This window comes from Halictus rubicundus, chromosome 5, assembly GCF_050948215.1.
Source record: "Halictus rubicundus isolate RS-2024b chromosome 5, iyHalRubi1_principal, whole genome shotgun sequence".
Classification (NCBI taxonomy): Eukaryota; Metazoa; Arthropoda; class Insecta; order Hymenoptera; family Halictidae; genus Halictus; species Halictus rubicundus.
Window position 1 is genome coordinate 5,038,694 of NC_135153.1, and position 26,074 is coordinate 5,064,767.

At 33.6% G+C, this 26,074-nt stretch overlaps 3 protein-coding genes and 2 long non-coding RNA genes across 11 annotated transcripts in view; 2 read left to right on the forward strand and 3 right to left on the reverse strand.

The window, feature by feature from the left end:
* Positions 1-26,074, forward strand: part of LOC143354003 (uncharacterized) — a 103,816-nt gene that overhangs the window by 57,518 nt on the left and 20,224 nt on the right. The window lies entirely within an intron of this gene.
* Positions 90-11,539, reverse strand: LOC143353974 (uncharacterized). Of its 5 annotated transcripts, none has more exons than XM_076787608.1 (12): positions 11,358-11,539; positions 10,561-10,635; positions 9,959-10,161; positions 9,786-9,853; positions 7,631-7,708; positions 5,442-5,908; positions 4,501-4,657; positions 4,057-4,224; positions 2,109-2,603; positions 1,689-1,824; positions 1,385-1,607; positions 90-1,311 (listed from the first exon to the last, which is right to left on the reverse strand). In XM_076787608.1, exons 2-12 carry the CDS (start codon positions 10,584-10,586, stop codon positions 753-755), a joined length of 2,580 nt encoding a protein of 859 aa, XP_076643723.1. In that variant the 5' UTR covers positions 10,587-10,635; positions 11,358-11,539; the 3' UTR covers positions 90-752. The 5 variants fall into 5 exon arrangements, with proteins under 5 accessions (XP_076643723.1, XP_076643721.1, XP_076643720.1 ...); XM_076787606.1 differs by having other exon boundaries at positions 9,780-9,853; XM_076787605.1 differs by having other exon boundaries at positions 4,501-4,660; positions 9,780-9,853.
* On the reverse strand, positions 12,176-17,177 carry LOC143353959 (protein zer-1 homolog). Of its 2 annotated transcripts, none has more exons than XM_076787574.1 (9): positions 16,119-17,177; positions 15,587-15,854; positions 15,182-15,506; positions 14,493-14,698; positions 14,235-14,406; positions 13,804-14,127; positions 13,580-13,738; positions 13,110-13,362; positions 12,176-12,988 (listed from the first exon to the last, which is right to left on the reverse strand). In XM_076787574.1, exons 1-9 carry the CDS (start codon positions 16,666-16,668, stop codon positions 12,846-12,848), a joined length of 2,400 nt encoding a protein of 799 aa, XP_076643689.1. In that variant the 5' UTR covers positions 16,669-17,177; the 3' UTR covers positions 12,176-12,845. The 2 variants fall into 2 exon arrangements, with proteins under 2 accessions (XP_076643689.1, XP_076643690.1); XM_076787575.1 differs by having other exon boundaries at positions 13,580-13,729; positions 16,119-17,176.
* On the reverse strand, positions 18,492-24,362 carry Rnrl (Ribonucleoside diphosphate reductase large subunit). Of its 2 annotated transcripts, XM_076787577.1 has the most exons (11): positions 24,155-24,361; positions 23,955-24,043; positions 23,466-23,643; positions 23,019-23,382; positions 22,625-22,929; positions 22,386-22,548; positions 21,911-22,293; positions 21,653-21,840; positions 19,705-20,013; positions 19,439-19,627; positions 18,492-19,321 (listed from the first exon to the last, which is right to left on the reverse strand). In XM_076787577.1, the coding sequence occupies exons 1-11, from the start codon at positions 24,189-24,191 to the stop codon at positions 18,998-19,000; spliced, it is 2,529 nt and encodes an 842-aa protein (XP_076643692.1). In that variant the 5' UTR covers positions 24,192-24,361; the 3' UTR covers positions 18,492-18,997. The 2 variants fall into 2 exon arrangements, with proteins under 2 accessions (XP_076643692.1, XP_076643693.1); XM_076787578.1 differs by lacking the exon at positions 23,466-23,643 and having other exon boundaries at positions 24,155-24,362.
* On the forward strand, positions 20,794-21,668 carry LOC143353961 (uncharacterized). Its single transcript, XR_013082237.1, has 2 exons — positions 20,794-20,937; positions 20,983-21,668. It is a non-coding gene; the product is annotated as an uncharacterized LOC143353961 (long non-coding RNA).

Genomic DNA, 26,074 nt, shown 5'->3' on the forward strand with positions numbered 1-26,074 from the left:
TCTTATACGTTTGTAAACGTTATTGTACTTGTTTCGTTTTAATAAATTGAAGAATGAACAGATACGGAAGATAAAACCGAATACCGAGATTTATATAATAGTATTTATTATAATTATTTATACGTGATAAGTTTAGCGAATTTATTATACGTCCATTTACATTAAGAATTAAAAATCGACACTTATAATTCTTCAAAGAGTTTCACCAAATATATTTTGATGCACAAATAATCGCTACTTTTACACAACTATACTTAAGATGCTTATATGAATAATTTCCTTTACAGTTATTGTTAACATTAGTGTCACTAAATATACTTAAATGGTGACTTCTTGAATTACAAAGGAATTGAACATTGTGAAGTTTACAGCATTTACCGTACATTTCAAACATATCCAATATTTCATATACGCAAAACCTAAAACATAACATCCCCATATATATTTTTGTCTTACAACTCTGTAAAACATATTATAATAATTAGACAAATTATCATCGAACTCGAAATTCTTTCCAATTTCTAATTCACTTATATGTACAAGAAATTCCTGAAAAACGAAGTCCATTTACTGGTTTAGATTTTCTTTTGTCAAGATTATTTTAAGTCGTTATACTTTGTAAAAATAATGCTGCAGTATGAAATAATGATACAGCTAAACGTTTATAAAGTTTTGCACACCTTGTTTGTGGGAAAATAATAAAATACATATATATATGGATATGATTGAGACGTACTAATAATTCTTGGACTTTACATATCTATTTTTTCAAGTTTTACTACTTTCACTTCCTGTTTTTTAATGTTTTCCTTCTCGTCTATTTCATTTTTCTCGTTGTCTCTTTCTTTATCTTTCCCAGGATGTTGCAGTTTCTTATCAGAATTACGAAACCGATCGTAACGAGAATCTTCATCATCGCTGGATTTACCTCCCGCTTCTGTTTCCCTTAAAATGTCGCCTAAATCTTTATCGACATCATCCCACAATTTATCAGCACTATCGCCTTGATAATCATCATCGTCTTCTTCTTCAGCCTGTCCATTCTTGCTCTCCTTAATGTTCTTCTCGGGCTCGGAAACGTTTCCTTTCTGTTCAACCGGTTTACCAGATTCCGTGGCGTTCGTGCCATCAGGTGTAGTAACCACTAATGAATTATTTGCAGACGGCGGCTCAGAGCTATTTGGTGATTTAATGTTTTCTGTGGTATTTACAGTATTTGGTGCGGAAGTTGTATTAGCAGACGATGACGATTGTAAATGTATTCTTTCCGCTTGTCTTCTTAATGCTTTATCATCATTGTCACGTACATACCTACATAAAATAATCAACATCAATAATTGCGTAAGCTGGAACAATTTATGAGAATTCATCACTGAATTCATACCGTTTAAGATGACTTCTTGTCGAGCAATGAAGGGCTATCGCTCTTTCGTTGTTTTCACTTCGTGGTAAATAGGTTTTGCATAATTCACAGAACTGAACCTCAACGCGTTTTATGTATTCGGCTCCAACTTTAATCATCTGTTTGCTCTTGGGTTTCTTCTCTGCTTCATTCGCACCCTCACTTTCTGGCTTTTCTTTCTTCTTTTCCGGAGATTCTTCATCCTCTATTGAAAGTAATATTCTTATAACACACCTCATGTACACATTGAACTTTCAGTGATAAAGCAATCTTATGATGAACATACCGTCAACATCACCTACAGAATCCAAAGTCATGAAATTATCAAGATTGACTTCTTTGTCATCTTCCTCGGGTCCACTGGAATCAGCTTCTGCTTCACCGTTTCCAGCATTCATTCTCTCTTTCAATGCACTTTTCCTCTGAAAATGTAATAAATATAAAGTTGTTAATGTACCAAGGTAATGTAAACGATGCAGGTTGCTTTAGGTTGCTTTCTGTGAATGTAAAAGTAAAGCTATGTCCACATTGAAGTAACATCGAGCAACTTCTTATCGCTTTTTGTTGCCTTTTTCTTCTTCTTTTTCTTTTATTCTATAAAAAAGGAAAAAGGCATACAAGAGGCGACAAAAAGTGGCTCGATATTGCTTCAATGTGGACATAGCTTAATATAAAAAGAGAATAAGATATATTATAAAAACGATACCTTAATATGATCCAGAGAACACATGTGAGTTTCAAAGAGCATCGGGGATCGGAATTGAATACGACATACTCTGCAGAATGGGGTGAGGAATCGTTTCATTTGACGATGAGACTCTGACAATTGATGTACCGCTTTCAACGACCTATAATTCAGTTTACAAATGGGACAGAACATGGTACGCGATGGTAAAGTGCCACGTGCTGCATCGCGAGCCTCGACACGTCGTTGTTCTTGTCGTTGTAAGACCCGCATTCGCGTCAGAGTTGCCTTGTGTCGCGATGCAATTCGTCTCATGGCTGCGCTATGACGACCCGAGTACAAATGTAGCGAATATTCCTTAAATGTAACGCTACGGTGAGCGCAATGTGGACAAGTTAATTTAATGAACTTCCTTCCATCTCTCCTACTAGGTAGTTCATCAGAACCGGTAGTTCGGCCATGATCGGTTTTATCATTATCGTCTCTTTCCTCATCGTCACCATCGTCTTCATCATCCTGACGACACACATAATAAAAACAAACACTTGCCATGTAAAGGAAATATACTAATTGTATTTTAAAAAGAGATTATTTCAATTAAGAAATTGTAAAATTCAATATTTGATAAGTTCTCATTAAAAAGGAGAGGTGCTCGATCTACGGAGTCACCGATTTAGTTAAAACTTTGCACATTTATAGAGTCCGTTCTTCTGTTTACAAATGTGGTCAAACATTACATAGGGTCTGACGCCCAATATCATCCGAAATATTAACAATTAAAGTTTAATTACCACTCAAAATATTGTTGTATCACGCTATAATGTAACGTAACGTGCTGAAATTGTACCACGTAGGTCACGAGTTCAAATTTCATTTTCATTTTTTTTTCAAATTAATCGCATTTCACACATGAAAATACATGCCAAACTTTTTATAAATTTGATTGTAAATAAATTTTGAAAAAATTTTGTTCATACCCTCCACATTTTTCAAGGTATTTGAACGGTTTGAGATAAATCGGATATACATTGTACGTATGCATATTCTCTGTAGTAAATGTTTTTTGGTATTCTATTTTATTTATATTACTTTATTAACTTTATTAACCTTATTTTATTAATTAATATCCTGAGTCTCCGACTCAGAACATCATTCAATAAGTGTAACTCAAATCTGACGCAAAAGAAACTCGCAGGACTTTTTACAGCATCCTAATTAAATAAAACTTATAGTGTAAGTATATGACTTTTGTTGCAAAAGTATACATATAAAATGTGCAATAAATAAAATATATAAAATGTATTTGTGTTATATCGTCAACGAATTTTCCGGATTTCTAGTCATCTGGATCGGGCCGGTCCCGTTTGAGTCTGATAAATAGGGGTTTACTGTATACAAATTATTCTATTGTATTGTGTTGCATGTTTTGTTTATTACGTTGCCGTTACTGTTTTTCATAAACACCATAATTTAGCGTAAAAAATCTTATATTTCTTCTTTGTTTTCGTAATAAATTGTATTTTTTACACAGGAAATATATGTGACATTCATAACGAAAGAAAGTACTTTTGTAAAAATTTTATAAATTTATAAAACATTTGTCGTACACAAAATGTGATTAATTTGAAAAAAAAAATTGCTATTTGTACTCGCGGCCTACGCTATACTATTCCAACACGCTTGACAACACTTGACAGAACTGTATGTATTTTGAGCTGGTAATCGTCAACTTTTAAGCGTCAATATCTTGCAAACTGTTAAGTATATGTCCCTATAATGTCACATTTTTGTAAACAGCAGATCAAACTCTATAAGTGTGCAAAGTTCCCGCTAAATCGGAGTTCCGAAGGTCGTGCACTCTCCTTGTAAGTCTCCTTGTTGTTTAACATTTGAATAATATTTAAGAAAGCTATGTTTAGTAATTAATAATGTCTTATATATCAGATACTCTGTATAGCGTTCAACATACCTCATGCTTATGATCATCCTCATCTTCTTTCACTTCATCATCTTTTTCCTCTTCATCTTCGGTATTTTGTCTTTCCCGTTCCTGTTTCTCTTTCTTTCGTTTGTCGTCTTTTTTCTTTTTCTCCTCCTCCTCCTCTTCCTCCTCCTCCTCATCGTCACGTTCATGTGGCTGAATTAACGTTGTTAAACATTATAGTAAGTATCGCCGTTGATAGCTTGTTTCATGTTACACAGAATGGAGGAGTGTACAGGATATATAAAAATGATACGTTGTGGCATCAAGAGGTGAATCTACACCTTTAATCTACGCTTCAAAATGCACTTGTCGCACAATTATTTTCATTGGAAGTATGCCTACCGATCTAGGGATGTAGATTCATTCCGTGAAGCAATGATCATTTTTTACATCCTGTAAAAATAGCTAACAAGAGTCTTGTGGAGTTACCTTTTCGTCATCATCCCAATTACTTTTATTATCATCATCCTCTTCATCGTCATCGGAAAATTCAGCGTTAATAGCTTTGGTCATCTCTCTATCCTTGTCCTTCATGCTGGTTCCTGATCCTGACTCCTTTTTACTTCCGGATAGCCTAGTAGTACCGCTACTAATGACACAGCAATTTTGTTTTGACTTACATTATTTCCCTTCATTTTGTTCTGGTTCCTTTGTCTTTCATTATATCATCGACCAAAACTTTTTTTGTCTTAGTCGACATACGGTAAATATCGCGATATATTACTTTTTACTTTGTTTCTTTTATCCCCCATTTAGATATGAATGAAATGCATTTCGTATTGCAATAAAGGTCTTTAACTATTCAGCCTTTTTGCATCGCATTTATATTGTGCTCTTACTTTTATATGTCTTTCGCATTTTCGCGCATCTTAAAATACATCTAAGAAACAACGTTCTTATACGCTCGTTTTTTTTTTTAGTCACCGCTATGTGTAAGAATGACAAACGTAATGATCTCGTAAAGTACAAGTATTATAGTAGTTCTCATATCAAAATTAATTACATTGTGTTTCAATCGATACACACACACATTGGTATCTATGCGTATCAGAATATCAATTCCCTCTTTATTAGAACCCTGCGAAAAGTTTGCCTCTCGACAGTAGAATATTTGGTATTTCGTGCGATCATTTGTGTCATGTTTTATAATTATTATTTATTATTATTATGATAATTTATAATTACTTTTATGTATGTATATATATATATTTTTTCTGTTACCAGTTTTTTTTTTTACTTTTTATGTCTATCATCGTCTTTCGACACTCATGTCATATAGTCGGATTATAGTCAGTTCATTTACTGACAAATTAAGCAAGCAGGCTACTAGGACGGTATTGCAGTTGGTAAGTGATTTATTAATTAATTACCTCCTGCGCATTTTGGTAGTTGTCATGCGCACACGCTGGATGTAGTCTCGCGATCGCGATCCTAGCAGCTTGCGTCGATTGTCGAGCGAGTGCAGAGTACGCTTGCGAGCCATGACGACGTCCGATCGAGAGCTCATGCGATGGAATCCACCCCCTCTTCCGCTGCCGCGTGTTGAAATGCGACCTCTGTAGTTTGAGCTTTGATGCGATATTCGCCCTCGGCTCGAGTTATATCTCTGTGTCGGAGGTGCCATTTCGCTAATCCGAGGGGGTGGTGGAGGTGCATAGCTCCGTGATGCTGAATGACGGTCCTCTGAGCGGTGGTATGACGAGGCTCGCTCGCTCTGTCTCTTGTCCTCATACACGGCCGAGGATGACGATCCCTTATTGTCGTCATAAGGTGTTGACGCAGACGAACCACCATACGACGAAGAATACCTCTGTGAGCCGCTACCGCTACCTCCACCCTGCCAAATCAAATTCAATTGTGCTCCTTCCCAATGCATCCTTTCTCTCTTTCCTGCCCTTCTCTCTTTCTTTTTTTTTTTTTTGACTCTAGATACATTTCTCCCTATTGTTCCCTCCTATCATATATCCTTCATACGCTTTATACTCTTTTCTCTAATTCCGTCTTATCCATTCTCTCGCACTCCCTCATACACCTCTCATTACAGTGCCAATCGTCTAGTACAAAATCATCCAACTTTGCACCGTTACGGTCACTACACCCATTCCCGTTGGATCACCGAAATACATGATTTTTTTTTAGTTTTTTATTTTCCCTACAATTGAAAAGCACCTACCGTTATGTTGTATCTCTCATTATTTCAAATATAAATACCGCTTTTACGCTCGATCTTATTTATGTAAAAAGGATCTTTACTTTTCGAAAAATATTAACAGTGTCCTTGCCACTTTCGTTGGCTGACATGATCTCTGAATAGTAGCTATGACCAGCGCTTTTTTTTTCACTTCCTTGAAGGTATCGAATAAATTGAATTCTGCATAATTCTGGGTTAATTGCTGATAGACCTTTCCAATTTGAATGATATAAGGATAGATGCGTTTTTACATACTCATGTATGTAAAGTGCTTATTCGTATAATTGCTCTATATATCTCACACATGGACCAGAAAACCAAATAAAGCTAATAAAATTGTAGTTATAATAACGTATCCTTGTACAGTTTTTTCTTTAAGGATAAGGTACACGATGGAAAAATACTTTGTGTATCTCCGCTGCTGTGCAAAGCTTTCCAGCATGTATTTAGTTTCAAAGTCTACCTGTGCATACAAGGCAGAATAAAAAAGTCTGATCTCTCTCAGTCATTGTTAACTGAATTATAACACAGGATGCAGGTTCTTTAGATTGGAAAGGTCTACGATTATTCTGATATTACTGACAATTTATTTCTTTCTCTCAATGAACATTCGGAACTGATGTAATTTGGAAAACTGCGTGACGCAGCGATTTGTTAGAAATTTGTGCGGTGTGGTAACGCAGCGATGCTTGTCAACAGCTCTATGACTGATCTGCATTGTGCAGGAAATTGGTTCGGTCGCACATACTGCCTTACAGAAAGAACAATATAGATGTAACGTCAGTACTTTAAAAGTCATGCTTTTATATGTATACGTATATGTTTTTATCTATCCATCTGTTCATTCTGATATTTTGCAGGTTGTTCTCGATATTTAATGCAACTGCGTGCAGGCAACAACATAAGTACCATCTAGGTGTATTTCATCTTTTAATTATGTGATGTTTTCGCAGTGTTCCACCAGTAGTGTCCCAACGCAAAAAGAATGGGTGTTCAAGTAGCCGTTGGCTCGTCGCTTGAAAGGAAAGTATGACGACTTATGAATGCCTTGCCTACTACTTTAAAAAAATTTTTTTTTAAAATATGTATATAGACGAGTGTCCTGAAAATTCTTTTCATGTGAAACATAATGATTCAAACTACGTGCTTAAGTCTCCTCGATAAAAGTCTTTCAGGACCATCGTTTGTTCATACTAAGTGGTTATGAAAAAATTGAAAAATTCTCTGTGAAACAGGACTTTCAAGATGAAAAATAGTTCTTGACCACAGCACTGCAGGAGATTCGAACAATGTAGACTAATATGTATTTGAAGTACAAATTTGTCTCATAACAATAACGTTTCTGCATTCATTTTACAGTGTACATACCTGATAAGAATCACTTCTCATCCTTTTACGGGTTGAATCACTGGACGATCTGTGCTCATCTCTTCCAGAATAAGAATCCTGCAAACAGAAACGTTTATGTCTTATGGTAAATACTCTAACTTAGTCTACCTGAAATATGCTTACACTCCACCATAATACTATAAGACACTATACAAAACCATATAAATCTGTGTTATGAATAAGTATTTGTTCTTCCAATTTATACATTGTTATTGTTAACTTCATAAAAAGTAAAGAATAAAAATTACAACAATAAAACACCTATTTTTAAAGGTATTAAAGCTATAATTATTAAGCTTTTAAAGCTATAATTATTAAGCTTTTAAAGCTATAAGACATACAATGTTTTTTTGTAAAAACTGAATTATTGTACAGCCACCTGTATTTTTTATAACCTCTAATAGTCTTTTTGATATAGATTTATGCTATTTTTTCATTGTTTTCTCATTTAAACACCCACTTTTCTTCAACATGTATTTTCAATTTTTCTACATTAAGACCTTTTCCCTCTAGAGCAGGGATTCCCAAAGTGATGTCAGATCATCCACGATCTTCAATTTATAGAGATAAATTATATTTTTACAGAAAAATAAATAAATTTTAGTTTTAATTTTCTTGGTTGTAATGATTTCAAAAATTACGAGGAAGAATTTACTTTCTTTTCTGGTCCATTTTCTTGCGATCTATAAAATGTTTCTGAAGATATGCAATTTGAACTGGTTGAATTCGTCAACTGCACAAGTCACACACTTCAGAGTGATGAATTTGTTATTTTTTTCTTTTCTTATTTGAAGTCATTTAGTTATTTTTTAAATGTGTTAATACACAGTTTGTAATAAACAGTAATTATTGTCATAAATAACGAACGATTATGTTATAAAATCTTTCCCTTATGTCTAACTTTTCATCGAGTTGAACGTATTTTTCTATAACACTTCTTTTTTTTGGCCTGCCAAATATTTTGAAATTTACGATTTGGTCCGCATAGATAAAACTTTGCAAACCCCTGCCTAGAGTATAATTTTTTAACTAGGCACCCTCAATAGTTTTCTATAACATCTAAGTTAGCAAATGTAACAGGCCATGTAAAATACCTAAAACACCTATAGGTAAAATACCTATTTCTTGCTTTCGAAAGGAGCTTCACTATCTTTACATCATATAAAGCTGACTTGTTATGTTTGGAAAATAAACTTTGATTTTCACTGTATTATGTGCATATTTTACTAGTTACTAGTTGACGATGTCTATATCTATTCTACTATTCATTTTTATACGAATAGACTTTATAATTGTTTTTATATGGTACCCTGGTTACCGTCAATATCATAATAGTTTTGCCTCCTATTTACACATTTCAATTGATTTCCTCTTTCTTTAAATAATGAAAGTAATAATTTGAGTCATTATGCTTCATCTACATTAAAACGTTTTTTGTAAAAAAAATGGCTGTTTTCCATTTTTCATGTGGATGAGTCCATTGTTCTGCAAAGCCATTCGTGTATCTTTGTGAAAGCTGGTTATAGGTAGTTTTTTATGGTTTTTCAAATGACATGAACTTTTTATTGTTCACTAAACTGTTCTGAGATCTGTTTTTTGAACCGATTTCTATTGTTACTTGCCATGTTATCGGTAAAAAATTCAATGCATGCATTAAAATGACTCATCTTTCTTCCAAAATTAGTTCCTTAGCTTATCATCTGCTTTTTAAAAATGAAATACATACAATCTGGTCAATAATTAAACAGGACACAACCATTTCTGCCTAATGTCTCGGAAATTTTTCTCTAAGAATGAAGACTTCCGCTTTAAAATATATAAAGCGTTCATTTCGATTCAATTTAACTTTTTTCCTTGCAGAATTTTGTACAAACATAAATATAACAAGTTTACTATTATTTATAATATGGCATGTTTACTATCAACTTTTTCAATCAAAATTCTTTTGAATTCTTTTGTACTTTTAAATTCTTTTAATTTTTTTACTGTTTTAAATTACACCTATTCATTTTTGTCATAATTGCATAAAGATCCACTGTCTACTTATAGTATTGTTACTGAGTGTACCGCTTTGAGCATTTCATGTAATAACAGTAATAGGAAGTTGGTAATAAAAATTTATACATACACATACCCTGGGTCTTTTATAACTGTTTGAATGTTCGCCTCGTCCACCTCTACTCGAATATCTTTCTGATCCACCTATTGGGAGTACAAGTATGGATAATATTAAATAAATCTGTTTGCTCGAGGCTAGTGTTTTATATAAATGTATGTTTAACTATAATATGATAAGTTAAAACTAACCAGTGTTATATTTCGAACGAGAATCGTAACTGGTAGTCGAATATTTAAATCTTCCCCCTCTAGAAGAGGAATAAACTCCTCTACTAGATATGTATCCTCCCGTTGAACCACTGTTCCATTCATTTCCACTGCCACCGCCTCTTCCTCTATAAGAACTGCCTCCCCGTGAACCAAACCCCCGTCCACGAGAACTCATACTAGAACTAGAAAGACGGAATAGATATTTAACACATATTGTCTCGTAATACTCATTATCGACAGTATTCATTCAGTAAAATCAAGAAATATATCATTCTGTTTTCAAATTCAAAGCATAATCATTTTTCTCTATGCTATTTAAAAGATATATAATAAAATTAATTTGACGACGACAGTATAATAAAAGAATATATTTCATCACTTTTTTTATGTATGCAATTTGAAAAAAATAATCTTACTCGTCCTATTTATTTTATTCAATAAACAACTGATTTGATTACATTTTCATTAAATAGTTGCATTTATTACGAAATAAATATAGAACATATAAATTTAAACATAAATCTGAAATATGATGGATTCTAATTTAGCTATATATGTATATGTTTTGCACTGTTACCAACCTGGATTTAATGTAGCTGTAACTCATAATTACGACTTATAGATGACTTATAGATGTCAGATATGGTGCGAAAAGTCTATATAGAGAAAACAGGAATGTTCATGTATTGTAAAAAATTATTTATACGTGTTTATCAAAACATTAAACATGATCTACTGAACAATTTTACTATCTATATTTTCTATGATTGTAGCCAATAAAATTTCAATGATCCAACAATCTATAAAATGTGTAGAATATAATAGCATTGTTGTTCAATAATCATGTAATATAATTGGTTAAATATACAAAATCTTTGCTAGGAGCATTTCTTTATCATAACTTGCACTCCGAACTGTGGTCAGCACTGGTTTCTCACAAGTGATCATCCCTTTCGTGGATTATTTACAATATAAAATATCGAAAGAACCAAAGAAGTGTCTCTTTCGTATTGGGAAATATATGCAAACAATACCGATTAATGTTATTGTTATATTGTAAAAAAATACATTTTTATCGGAAAAGAATAATATATACGCGTTAAAATTTTCTCATTGATGCTTACATTTCTACAACTACACAGATACCATTCCGGCATACACTCGTGATTCATAAATGCATTAATTTACAACCAAATATGTTGCGTGTGTTTCTACATTAAAATATAGAATATATTAAGCAAAATAATCTGTGTTTCTATTGGTACAATCAATAGCTCTTCATGTACTATTTCTTAAAATGAATGATTCCATTCCGAAAAAATTTCGGAGTAACCACTTATCTAGGAAAACGTGTACTCGCGAATTACACCAAGCTTACCTGATCGAAATGTGTAAATTTTCTTTCACGGGACGTGACTCGAAGAAATTTCTATAGTAAAATTGATGTACTTTGAATAAAACTTCTTACACATGCCGTGGACGCGCGATACTGGTAAAATGTCGTCTTTCCCTTGGGCTGTGGCGTCACTCTTCTTCCGAGTTCTTCGATCGCCGGGAATGATGGAATAGAACCGGAAGTTGTGCTACCACCGTATTTTGCACACAATATATATATGTTCTAACAACGTATTCGTTTATCAATCTTATGTAATAAAAAAAACAAGAATTAATAATTACTAATAAATTATTTTTCTCTGGTGTATATTTAATATTTTCAAAGATTTTACTCTTTCTTACCATGCAGATCTATCGAACTTGAACCACGTTATACGTATGTACATCCTGAATCGATCGTCATTTAAAACATTTCAACGAATATAGCATAAATACATATATAAGTCTTATCTCATTTTTACTAAAATGAAATTAAAATATAGTACTTAAGTTAATTATTTGTAGAAAATGAAATAATTTATTCTCCTCTTTGATTGCATACGATTGTCTAAGTTGCAGGAATGCATATATTGAGTTATGAGAGGATGATAAAAGAAAGTTGCAATTCAGTCTTATATAATTTTATGTCATACATTAAATATATCAGGGGTTTTTGAAAATTCATTACACACATAGATTAATATTACATAAAGATTATAGTAACAATCAATTAGATAATGATTTATATAATTTTCTGGTTGAAGTTATTCAAATATATAACTGAAGTCTATAGAAATTTATTATAAGTCAGTATGTAATATTTGTTTCATTATTTTATTGTAGTCGAGAATAATGTGATTATTTGAAAAAATTTTAATTGTAACGGTATAGATGTACAAATACATAATTAATTTCGCATCGTTAGTTATTCTTAGTTCTACTTGGACATGCAGTAAACCTAATGTATTAGTCTACAGAAAAGTCTACACAGAACATAACGAAGCCTAACATAAGCTTAAAACGTCAAATATCGGTACATCATTGGCATTCAAAACAGAGAGATTATAACTTTTGTGGTATTAGTCTAACTCCTTTGTGTTTATAATACAAGTACACTATTTACAGAAACCAAGAACATATTTGAATGTGAATAGTATTTATAAAGATTAGTAATAAATATCAAAAATATTTTTATCGGCCTAATAATTAAGAATACGTTAATATATTTTTCACGCTTTTTTCAGAAGTATTCTATAACACGTAATAAATAAAATATATAACGAAACGTTCGTATAATGAAAGTGCGAGTAAGGTTGTGTGAGCATTCATTCAATTTTAAATTTACATCTCAAGGAATGACCATACAAATAATTTTGTGCTGCAACATAATAATCTTACTCTCACTTTTGTGCATAAGAGTAAAAATAACAAATATTTTACTTCTAACAATGTTACATTCAAGATATAATCATAAAAATTATAGCGATAAAAGTTATTTTTGTGTATAACACATCACATTTTCATATACGTAGGCAGCAAGTTCTCTAATACGCTTGTATGGTCTTGAATCTGACATCAAAGCCGTTAATTTCTCAGGACCTCCTTCTTTTACAAGTAGTTTGCAATACTTATGAGCTGTCAAAGAGAAATGATAATTTCATGAAATTAGACTTATTAGATCGTTCAAAGTGTACACATTTCTATATAAATGGAGATTTCGTATACTTACGAGTAGATTACAATTTTATATACTTACGATAAACATTTGTAAGATTAGCAAGAGCCCAAACCGACCAATGCTGGCATTGTGGTGTATGATATACATCTAACAAACGTAGTAAAGGTTCAAACGAGCGATAATTGATATTACGTCCAGTACGTATATCCCACTGTTCAATAGCTTGGACCATAAGTTCGAGCACTTCATCCCGACTTGGACTTGTCACTGTCCACGCCTCTATACCATCGGATGCTATGTGAGCTAGTATACCCGCAGCATTATATGGTATCTGAGACCAGAAGACATATATTAAGTATTAGCGAAATATAATTGATAATCTAATCCAACCTAATTATTCGAGGTGTGCGAGAACCCGAGAATGTTGAGTTCCTGTTGTTTGGGATCGATCAGAAAGGTATTGGATCTGTTCTGAACCCGAATAAAATTCTCGATCCGTCCCTACTCGACATTTTCGGGTTCTCGCACACCTCTACTGATTACTATACCTCAATGACTTCACAGTCCGTATGTAATAAGCTTGCAAAAAGACTAATATATTGTTGCCGTGTTAAATGTACTCGCAGATGTGGCACTTCAGCTATATTACCAAAAAGTCCCATCATATTCTTCAATAATTCTTCTCTGTGACGGTATTTCTGAGCAAACTTTATTTGTAAAAATTTAGTATTTTTTAAAATTATAATTTCATATAAACTGTGACAGTGCATACCTTGATACATTCATGGAACAGACTCATGCCATCTTCGTTAAGGAATCGTTCACAGTTTATGGGAGTCTCGTCAGTCATGTTCCACATAGTTGACCATGCTACTTCCAAAACATCGTCAAATATATTAAATGTAACTCTATACCTAATCAACTCAAGCATTGTCTTGATACAACCGAGATTTCCTAACAAACGCTTTTCTCTGCCTGTTACTTGACATGCTAAACTATTCAAAAGAAATATTGCAATACGTTGTACATAACCCTCTTGCTGTGCATGCTTCGCTGAATGTAGAAGTAGTTTTACCAATGTTTCATAATTTGACATCTTTCAAACGATAAACAACATGGAACAAAGTAAACACATTTTTACTTACAGAAAACGCTTTATAGTGAAAACTAAATATTATTATAATTCAAATAATTTGTACGTACAACATCCTGTGGTATACGGAATTGACTCAATGTTAGACAACCATTACGCATCATAATTTCCTCATCTTTGTAGCTACTCATTCCAGTAAGAAGGATACGAACAATTCTTTCTTTCACTCTTGGTTCTATTTCATCTTTTTCTTTCATTTTTACAACATAAAACAATGTTGCACTGTAGGAAAGATGTATTTTGTATTTAGTTCTTTGAAACTCATACTTTTTGGTATGAAAAGTACCCTGTAATTTATAATTAAATACCTTCCAGATATTTGTATATACTTTTCTCGTGGATGTTTCTCCATTGCATCTAATATTACACAAAGACCTTGATCCATTCTGTGAAAGTTTTCATATCTATACACATGATAAAGGTCGTTCAGTACTCTTAATAATAAATCAACTTTATTATTCATGCAAACATTAGCAGCTACCAGTATTTGGTCTTCATTTGCATCTCCTGCAATCTGATAAGAGAAAACATGATTTATTCAACACAATGAAAAAGAGCAACTATAAATAATATGTAGAGTAAAACTCTGTTTATCCGGATCCTGTTAATCTGGATTTCCAGTTTCTCTGTATTGCCAAACACAGTCCCTGTCCTTTTTTATTTGCTAACTAATTAATATCCTAAGTCTACAACTCTGAACCAATTGAACTCATGATGGTAAAGCGTCTACGAGACTGTGCAGCATGTAAACATCACTCAAATCTGACACAAAAGAAGCTCATAGACTTTTTTACAACATCCTAATTAAATGAAACTTATAGTGTATGTATATGTCTTTTGCTTCGTATTACCAATATTGTTTTAAAAGTATACATATAAAATGTTCAATAAATAAGTTAACGAATTTTCCGGATTTCCAGTCATCTGAATGGGGCCTGGTCCCATTTGAGCTAGATAAACAGGGTTCCACAATATAGCGTCTTTTGTTATGATTTACCAATTTTGCTGGAATGTTACGTAGTCTACATGCTCCGTTACTTGTTCCATAAAGCCCTAAAAACTGTAAGGGTCTGTTCACTCTAGAAGCAAGACCTGGTATATCGCAAAGCTTATTGTTACTCGTATTATCTGATTCACAGAGAGACGTCTGTTTTACATTTTGTACTCCATAATCTACTTTTTGTACTCCTGCTAAGTTTGTACAACTAATATCCAAAGAAGTTAATTGTGGTAAATTATTCACTATGTCATGTAGGTCATTAGGGTTTGTAAACACAGGTATGTAATCGTGTGTATTGTCAAACTGAGAAATATCCAGGTGTCTAGTCATAAATAAAACAATGTTATTATTAGATATTCAATATCAAAACATTATGCGTTACTGGGAAACAGTTATAAATACCTCAAATTCTTTAAATGACAAAGATTCTGAATGAAATCTTTTGCAAGACTATCGATCCTGACATTGTACAGAACTAAAGATATTAGATTTGGGAAGAAGCTCAAGAATTTGAAACAGCTTATCATATTATTAGATAGATCCAGATGCACCAAGTTTGGCAATCGAGCCAATAATAAATTGTAGCTGATATTTTTATTACAATTGTCAAACTCTAGAGCCAAGCTCCGTAGGTTTGGTAAATTAAATATGTATCCTCGCTGCTTGTATTCTGACAATCAAAGAATATGTATAAATTAACTTCATGTGATTTTCTTGTTTCGTATTGTTTGTAAGCAGTTATTAATTTAATATAAATATTTTACTTCTAATGATCTTATGTTCAAAAGTATACTCATAAAAATTATATTTTTATATTTAAATTATAGTTATTAATTTACAAGTAGCTAATACTATAGTACTCTATTCAAATATAAAATATTTTATATACTAGAATTTGCATTGTTACTAACAAAAATATTGATTATGATCTTACCATGAGATAATGAAGAGTTTTGTATTGACATAATGAAGAATTCGGATAATTCACGTAATGTTAAACTTTGCAAATTTTCTGCATTAGCATTTATACATTCTATAATATATGCTGTTACGAGAGGGCAATCAATTAGTTCTAATTCGATAAGCTTATGAGAAGCTAAAATCTGTATAGAGCGGTCAGTCATATTAGACCTTACGATTTTGACACGCTTCAATTTAGTTCTCGATGTATCCCGAAATATGTGAAAAAATTCATCGTGCCAGGTTATCGTGTTGCTCCGTAGAACATATTCAATGAGTCTGTCGCATATTTCACTTGGCAAGATCAATCCTTTCGACAGACTTCGTACATAATGTTCTTCTTTCTCCCCTTCCTCTTTTCCTGAAATAATATCCAAATTCTTGCTAGCATGGTCTTCTTTCTTCCTTTCCTCTTTTACTGAAATGATATCCAGATTTTTGCAAATCACTTTGAAACAAAGTTCCGTTAACGTTTCCGAACCAACAAATTGATCTAAACGAGAGAAATCATCTATATCCGCCATTCTGTACGGAAATTTGCACGAATTGCGTGAAAAGGTTCATGAGAAAATGTTCAGCAATAATTATGCAATTTCAACTGTCAAAACGCATCAGCTGAGGCCTTAGTGCCCAAAATCGCTGCACCACTGTCTTTTTTGTTTACATCTTCTTCCTTTCTTTATCGCCAAAAAACAACGTCGATTTACATTAGATCGGCACAGTGACGAATTACTCACTGAACGAGGCCAAAATAAACGTAGTCGGGCCTCGAGAAGGTCACGAAATTCATCCACCACCGAATTGGTGCGCAACTATGTATGTGCTCGTAGTACTTGGAATTTTGACATTTCACTTGATCATCGTAGTGATGCTGATCCTGGATGTGCTCGACTATGTATATGTATACATACACTTACATATGTATGCAGATGTAATATGTAGAATGCAATGTCTATAAGCGTTGTTTATAATTCGCAAATCTATTTTACGAGGAATTGTAAACTATCAATCAAACAGTACTGTTTTTAATCGGTAAACCAGCTGGCATCATCTCTAAAGATAGACTAAATTTATAATTTCGAAATCGTCGATTTAGGGACCTAGTGCTTTTTATTGTTAGCATGAAATGTTTGGGATAGCCATAGACAGAAAGCAGAAGAGAGGTACAACGTTACCAGACACTGTATATCCCTTTAAATGCTTCCCCCTCTACCGCTAAACGAGGCTCGATTTTTCTTTAGCGACTCTCCCTCTTGCCCCTGTGCCGTCCCGGGATTCATCTTGTCACGTCACCGCAATAGATACCTGCTAGCCAACCACTATTACATATTCTCCTTCTGTAAAAAGTCGCTATATAGAGGGGAATCTGATTGTGGGCAAAGACTTTCTCTGACAACGCTGGAGAGGACTCTTTTATATACAAGGGTGTCCCAAAAATGTTGTATTTCCTTTGAAGGAGTGATTTCTAACGCATTAGAAGTAACTTTTTCCTTTGCCAAAATATTCTCCGCGGCTTTATTAAGGAGTTATCAACGAAAAACACGGACCAATCAGAGTGCGGCTACAGCTGACGGATTCTGGCCCGACCAATGCCAACGCCTCAGGCGTTGCCAGGCTCAGCGCGAGTCGCTGTAGCCGCGTTATGATTGGTCCGTGTTTTTCGTTGATAACTCCTTAACAAAACCGCGGAGAACATTTTCGCAAAGGAAAATTCATCAAAAATCACCCCTTCCAAGGAAATAAAACATTTTTGGGATATCCTGTATAGCTCCACCTACTCTTTCACTGCATAAATTAGTCGATAATTCAGTCACAGAGGAAATCTCTGGTTCAGTAAAACAGTCGATTGAAAATAGTAACCCCCACCACTGCAGAGTTCAGTAAACAGTTGACTGAAAATAGTAACCCCCACCACTGAAAAATTCAGTCGATAGTTCAGTAAAACTAGTCGACTGAAAATAGTAACAGCTACTATCGACTTAATCGATCCATTACTAGCGTTTCGGCGCAAATTGACAAAGGAAAATGATGCTTAGAATCACTTCAGTAATTACCCGTTTCAGTTTTCTCCAAAACTTTTCAGACACCCGGTATACAATCGAGACATTTAGAAATATAAAATTATAGATACTTTTTTTTTAACTAATGTCACTGATTATGTGACTATGCAAAGACCTCCTGAAGAGAACTACATGCCATGGGAAAAGTAAAAAATGATAACGAGTAACGCTTAAACAAATAAGTACTTGCACAAATCTTTTAATATTGATACAAATACAAATATAAAAATTCTCTTAAGACATGTCTAATTATATATGCAACCTAGTGAAAGCAACAAACAAACAAGTCTTTTTTCATTGTGTTTATTTTATTAAAGTTAATATTAATTAAAAAGGATAATTGAAGATTTCGATCAATAGTATATTTGTACACGTTGAACGCGGTATCAAAAGATCTACTATGGTTTGTAAGATAGGTAGTGAAGCGCACAAAGTATATGAAGTACTTAAAGTACCAAAGATATGTATATGAAGACGTAAGGACCTGAGTTAGGTGCACACAAAGGAATGTTTAACATGAGAACACACTTGTATCTTGTTTTTTACAAACGTGGAGACTCACTGCTATGACATTAATCAGTATCGGTTTTTAATGTTATAATTTCGACGAAGATCTGTTCGATTTTTTCCTACCCAACGTGTTAAAAGATTTCAAAAATCACACTAGTATGAATGACTTAAATATTATATAATACAAACGAATTCGTACAATATTTTATACGTACTTTATTCCTAATCGCAAATAAGTAAAGTTTAATTTAAGTACTGTGAACAGCAGTTAAAATTAATACAATTATGATCCACATGCTAGACAGGCATCACCATTTTCGCGGGAACACACAAGCATGGCTTCAATTTCCTCATTAGTTTTAATAGTCCTCCAACTATTCTCTTGTATAGATGTATATTCATTTATTTCTTCGCCTGCATTCTCTGTTTTAAGAGACTGGTTGTGAGATTGGTTGTGAGATTGGTTGTGAGACTCGTTGTGAGACTGATTAAGAGATTGATTAGGAGATGAGGTGGTCGTACTTCGTAATTTTGATTTGTCAACTGTAAACTGAAGTGCATTCGCTGCCGGCTTTGTTCTTAAATAGTACATGCCAGTCTTTAAACCCTGCAAGTAAAAGAACATAGCCATTCAGATTTTATGGAGTTTGTTCGATCTTGGAAAAGATGCAGACTTATTTGAATCCGACAATCGTAGACTTTTGCATATTTCTATCAACGTTACCATTTGCCATCCATAAAAATGCATTGATGTCAGTTTTTCTGTCGTTGCTTTCGCCATATGAACATTTAACGATTGTGATTGGTCTATAAAAGCGCCGCGATCTGCCGCCATCTTCAAGATTATTTTTTGTGGTATTTCCCAAACTGTTTTATAAAGCATTTTTAGATCCTCCGGTATACGCGGTATATTCTGTTTAACATAAAATATTTTAATATATGTGATTTTTAAAAACAGATAGATTAATGGAATGATCTAGAAGTATTAACCTGAACGGAACCATTATTTGCTATAACTTCATTTTTCATATCTTCGTCCCAGAGACCTCTTTCAGTTAAATCTCGTAGCAAATGAGGATTTACGACTTGAAATTCTCCAGAGAGTACTCGTCTTGTATATATGTTACTAGTGTAAGGTTCGACTGACTCATTATTTCCTAAAATTTGCGCAGTTGAAGCTGTCGGCATAGGCGCAATCAATAGAGAATTTCTAACTCCATGGTTCTTTATTTTTTCTTTCAGTGCATTCCAATCCCACAAGTCAGTTGGAGTAACGTTCCACATATCATATTGCAGGATCTGAAAATTTGTTAATACTTCATCGATATTCTTCCATATTCATTGTGTCGTACTTTACAACATATTGGGTAATCGCAAAAGTCTTGATACGTTTCTAACAGATAGTGTTATTCTTGTAACAGTGAAATTGTATTGAACAAATGGTATATTATGTATAATACCATTGCAAAGAGTACAGCTTCAGTTGTTTTTCGACAGAAAATTTAAGTTATTTTCATAGCGTTTTCGTCATAGAAATAATCATTAAACATGAATGGAAATCAAACGTATTTTCGTCATGTGATGTTGCATGAGTTTCGAAAAGGTTCTATTGTTCCGGCTGCCGTCAAAACATGCGACAAGTATACGGAGATCTTGCACAATCTGAAATTACCATGAAATGATGATGGTTCGTGAAATTTATACTTAATCAATGTAACTATCGAACCAATCAAGGTTTGGCCATTCAAGTGAAATTGATGATGATTTAATCCGTAAGTTATTGCTAATAAATTTACGACTTTCAACAGAAGAAATTGTATTCCGTCTACTCCCCAGATATTGCACCGTCAGATTTCTACCTTCGTCGATCTTTGCAAAACAGCTTAAATGGATAAAACTTTACATCTTTAGTTGCTTTGAAAAATCACGTTGATTGTTTCTTCAACGCACAGACGGCCAGTGTTTATGAAATAGTCATACGAATGCAATTACAATGTTGGAAAAGAGTTACAGAAAATGATGGTAACTATTTAACCCATTCACTGCCAACTACGAGATATCTCGTAGTAAGCGTAATCATGCTCTAAGAGCAAATATTGGGCAAAATCGGAATAAACCTTTCTGAAGGGGGGAAAACGGAATTAAATTATTGAAAATACATGAAACTTCAAATTATATAATTTAGAAGTTTAAATAAAATTCCGTTTTCCCTCCCACAACAAGGTTTACTCCGATTTTGCCCGATATTTGCTTTTAGAGCAATATTAGGTCCGCTCTTAGCGCGACCGACCTGCCCTCTATAACGAAGCCAAGGTTTGGCCACCATTTGACATGGAATTTTGTCTGCAAACTTTGCACTCAAATTCCGATTCATTGGTTTCCGCGTTTGGCTAGGAATTTTCGACAGGTTTTGGTGCCAAATTCATACAAAATATGGACAAAATTCTGCTCCAAGCAGGGTTTGGTACCAAATGGACAAGTCTTTTGCATTTGGCATTTGGCTAACGGGGAAATATCTCGTAGTTTGCGCTACAAATTTAGATTGATTGCAATTGGTTACAAAATAAGTTTATAGCCGTTTGAGTTAAGAATTTTTCTTCTTCTTTCCTTCTTTAACGTCGCATCGACATCTTGGTCATTAACGACGACTGTGTGTTTAGTAGAAAGGATGAACGAAAATTTTAACAAAAGCTTGGCGTCCAGGGCAAGACGTTCTAAATTTGCCTGACAATGAATGGGTTAATCGACTGATGAATCGTAACATGTTTTGTAATAAAGAGCAAACTAAAGTAGAACCGAAAATTGTATCAAGATTTTTGCAATGTCTCAATATAACATAACTGTTATATAGTAGTCATAATAATAAGATGACTCTTATTATTAGTTATTGTTAGTATACTTCAATTTAGTATGCGAATAAATGTGATGAAATACTTACTCCTTTACTAACTGGACTACCTTCGTATGTTTCGTATACACCCTTTTCCATGGCGTTCTCACAACTTGCTTCTAAGGCACCATAATATAGTGTTTCAAATATCTGAATATTAAGTTTTTGCGCTTCTTTGCTTTCAAATGGATAGCGCATCAAAAGGAATGCATCAGCAAGTCCTTGTACGCCAATACCTAAAATGCGACATTAGGATATTATTAAGTAGCTCTATTTGTTTTGTACCGAACAGAAAAAAATATTTACCGATAGGTCTGTGCCTTAGATTGGATTTTTTTGCTTCCGGAATTGGATAATAATTGACGTCGATTACGTTATCCAGGTTTTTAGCAACTACTTTAGTCACTTTCTTGAGCTTCTCGAAATCGAAAGTTTTGTTGCTTACAAACATATTGACTGCAATTGAAGCCAAATTGCATACAGCAACTTCATCTGGACTGGAGTATTGTACAATTTCTGTGCACAAGTTACTACATTTGATTGTTCCTATATTTTGGTGATTTGATTTACGATTACAATGATCTTTATATAGCATGTAAGGAGTTCCTGTTTCTACTTGTGCTACAAGAATAGCAGTCCACAACTCTCTGGCTTGAATTTGCTGTTTATATCTTTTCTCATTTTCGTATCTAAGAAAAATATCCTAATTAGATTATTTTGAATATTTGATTAGAATATTTAATTTCTTTTTGTACACACTATTTAATTATTATTACTGTACCGCATATAGAGAGCTTCAAATTCATCGCCCCACACATCAGCCAAACCAGGAGATTCATGGGGGCACATTAAACTCCAAACTCCATTTTCAAGTACCCTTTTCATGAACAGATCAGGAATCCATAAAGCATAGAACAGTTCCCGTGCTCTGTTTTCTTCTTTACCTATTAAGTACAAATAATTATATATAATTACTCTAAAAACATGAAGACTGAACTCAGTCATGAATTAATAATTTACCTGTGTTCTTTTTGAGATTCAGAAAGTCAAAAATATCTGCATGCCATGGTTCTAAATAGATAGCAAATGCTCCAGGTCTTTTATTCCCACCTTGATCAACATATCGTGCTGTATTATTGTATACCCTGATCATTGGAACTAGTCCATTGGATACACCCAGTGTTCCAGCAATAGATGTTCCTCTTGCCCGAATGCAATGAACATTGAGACCAATACCACCAGCTGATTTACTAATAAGTGCACATCTTTTTAATGTATCATAAATTCCTTCTATGCTATCTTCAGTCATTGTCAGAAGGAAGCAACTGGAATCAGCAAAATAAAGTATGAGTTATAGAATTTCAAACCAGATTGTATCAAAATATATTATATTATATTATATATTATAAAATACCTAGACATTTGTTGTCTCATAGTACATGCAAAGAAGAGTGTTGGTGATGCATGTGTGAAGTAACGTTCTGATAAATAATTGTAAGTTTCTATAGCTTTGTCGACATCCTCGCCATGGATAGCAACTGCCACTCTCATTAGCATGTGTTGTGGTCGTTCAACAACTTTTCCACGTATCTTCAGTAAATAACTTCTTTCTAGAGTTTTAAAGCCAAAGTAATTGTAATGAAAATCCCTATCATAGATTATTGCTGAGTTCAATTTGTTTGCATTATTCTTTATGATGTTGTAATATTTCTCATGAATGATAGGTTTATGTTCATTTGTATATTCGTCCCTAACATGATGCAGATCATGTATTATATCTACAAAGAAAGTGAAATAATTAAAATGACAATCAGATACACTTGTTTATATTTGAAATATAAACTAAACATGTCTATAATACCGCTAAAACTCTTTTTTGTTTCTTTATGTAAATTGGAGATAGCAATTCTTGCTGCCAATATAGCATAATCTGGATGTTTGGTAGTCATAGTAGCTGCAGTCTCTGCTGCGAGATTATCTAACTCAACTGTAGTAACACCAGAATACAATCCACTGATAACACGAAAAGTAATTGCAGCCTGCAAAGAATTGTATAAAAAAATGAAAATAAAAATATGAATACATTCGAATTTATGGCGTACAATTTCGATACAAGAGTACATAGCTGATAATGTAAATTTTAATTGCCCCTTTAACTGGTAAATCAAATCATGGAATACTGTAAAAATATGTATTGTTTTTTTACACACTCACAGCAATATGACTTTTGACTGATAATAGTTCGAAATAACATAAGAGTTAAAAAAAAAGTCCTTTCAAGTAAATACTATTTTGTTGGCTCAACGGTTAAAGGGATACAAATTACCAAATAGTTGGTTGTTAAACTTACAGGGTCCACATAATCCACATCCAAATTGTAACATAATTTTTGTATTCTAGATGTTATTTTGTCAAAATGAACATCTTCACTGCGCCCATCTAATAAAAATCATTAGTTCAATGTCACAGGAAATTTTATTAGGCAATAAACTCCAATATCATGAAATATCAATGCAAGTACAACAACAACTTGTATTTTATGTTACTTACCGCGCTTTACTACAAACATCTTCCCTTTTCCAACCATTCTTTTAGTTAAAATAAGAAAACTTTCAAACGAGAATTCCCTCCAAATTTCCACCGACCGTACACAAAAACAGTGTCTATCAGTTTAACGGCTTCTGGTTCGCGTTCACACTGTTCATGCCGGTATGAATCATAGCGTTCATATCTGAGAGGATTTCCATACTCAATACTAAACAACTTCACAGTGGTCTGAAGCGGAAATACATAATAACTGATAATAATGTAGTACAGTAATTCACGGTTAAATGTCCCTAACCGTAGATTACTGGACATATAAGCAGGCTCAGATCGATGTACTCTACATTTCCGCTCTACGCTGATATCATATCTACAGAGTTATTCACTGGGTAGCGTACTCAATTATAGTCATCTTATTGCGCCATTCCCGCGCTACGCTTCCCGCGCTTTTCGCCATATTGGATCCACGTTGTGTTTCGCGCTTTTCACCATATTGGATCTACGTTGGGTTTCGCGCGCTTTTCACCATATTGGATCCGAACTGCGTTTCGCGCGCTTTTCCCACTTTTTTCTTCGTCTTTTGAATTATCAAAATTCTATCCAAAGAATCTTGAGCCAACAACGGGATGACGTGTATGATTGGTCGGAAGAGGTTTGAGTCATTCAAAAGACACTTTGCAGAGCGATGAGGTTCGAGCTTTTAAACAACTCAAGCACAAAATGTTCGAAAACATCACCCGGTATAACGAGCGGGACTCGAACACAATATGGCGTATATCTAATTTACTTACAGTCAAAATTGTACAGTGTGTATAAACGGAGATTTTAACTACGTATAGTAACAAGATAAGGATTTTGATAAAAATTTAATCACCATTTTCTAGTTTAATATATTTTCATAACTTATACAGAAATTAAAGAAATATAGAAATTAATTTTTATTATAAGGATGTAACAGAAATAAAAATGTGTCTAAAATTGACATCACATTCAAATCGTACGTGATATGAAATAACGCACAATTATTAGGATATTCATCGTTATTTATAACTTATTGTAATTGTCCTGGATTTGACTTTACCAATTTTTCTAAAAAAGTTGGTTCTATGTTTATCCACGTCATCCGCAGTGCTTCTTTTAATTGATTTTTATTCGATCTTTCAAATTCCTTTAATTTTATTTTTAATTTTTGCGAAACGTTCTCTATTATATTTAAATTCGGTGATTGCGGCGGTGTTTGAGTGATTATGAGCTAATTATACAATAGCCATTCTTGTGCCAGTTTAGACCAGTATGGCAAAAATGAGGGGAAGGAGCACGAATTGAGGGGAAAAAGTTACCCTCTTTCTGTCAGTAGCGGAGTATGCACGATAGAAACGAAACGCGTCACATGGTCGGGCCGTGGCGGAAGCATGGGAGAATAGCACGGTAGAAGGGGAAATTAAAGTGGGGGAACAAGTCTTGATCCGGTGACTCCGCTCTAGGCTTATGCATAGGATTGTTATCTGAATAAAACATAAACGATGTACACATCTACTATACTGAATTTGCCATTTGTTTTTTAACTTTAACATCAGATTCATAAGCAATGATCTGAAAAATATAGGAATACTCATTTTCAAGGAAATACAACAACGTTCTGTGACACATCCACCATTTTGTTTTTTGTAATTTTCAAATTAGTACTCCGCTAGTAGCAACTATTGCTGGCATTTTGATGGGCCTTTGTTGCAGTATTGGTTGGCCAACAGTTAGAATCGTCACCCTCTTTTCCAAGTGGGCCAACGATCATACCCAATGTAGAGTCTACGTCACCATAATACGAACGACCAACTAAGGCCGCTAACATATTGTTCTGATCTTCTCTTTTACGATTTTTTTACAGTATATCAACATTATAAGTAAACAATATATTTCCACGGTAAA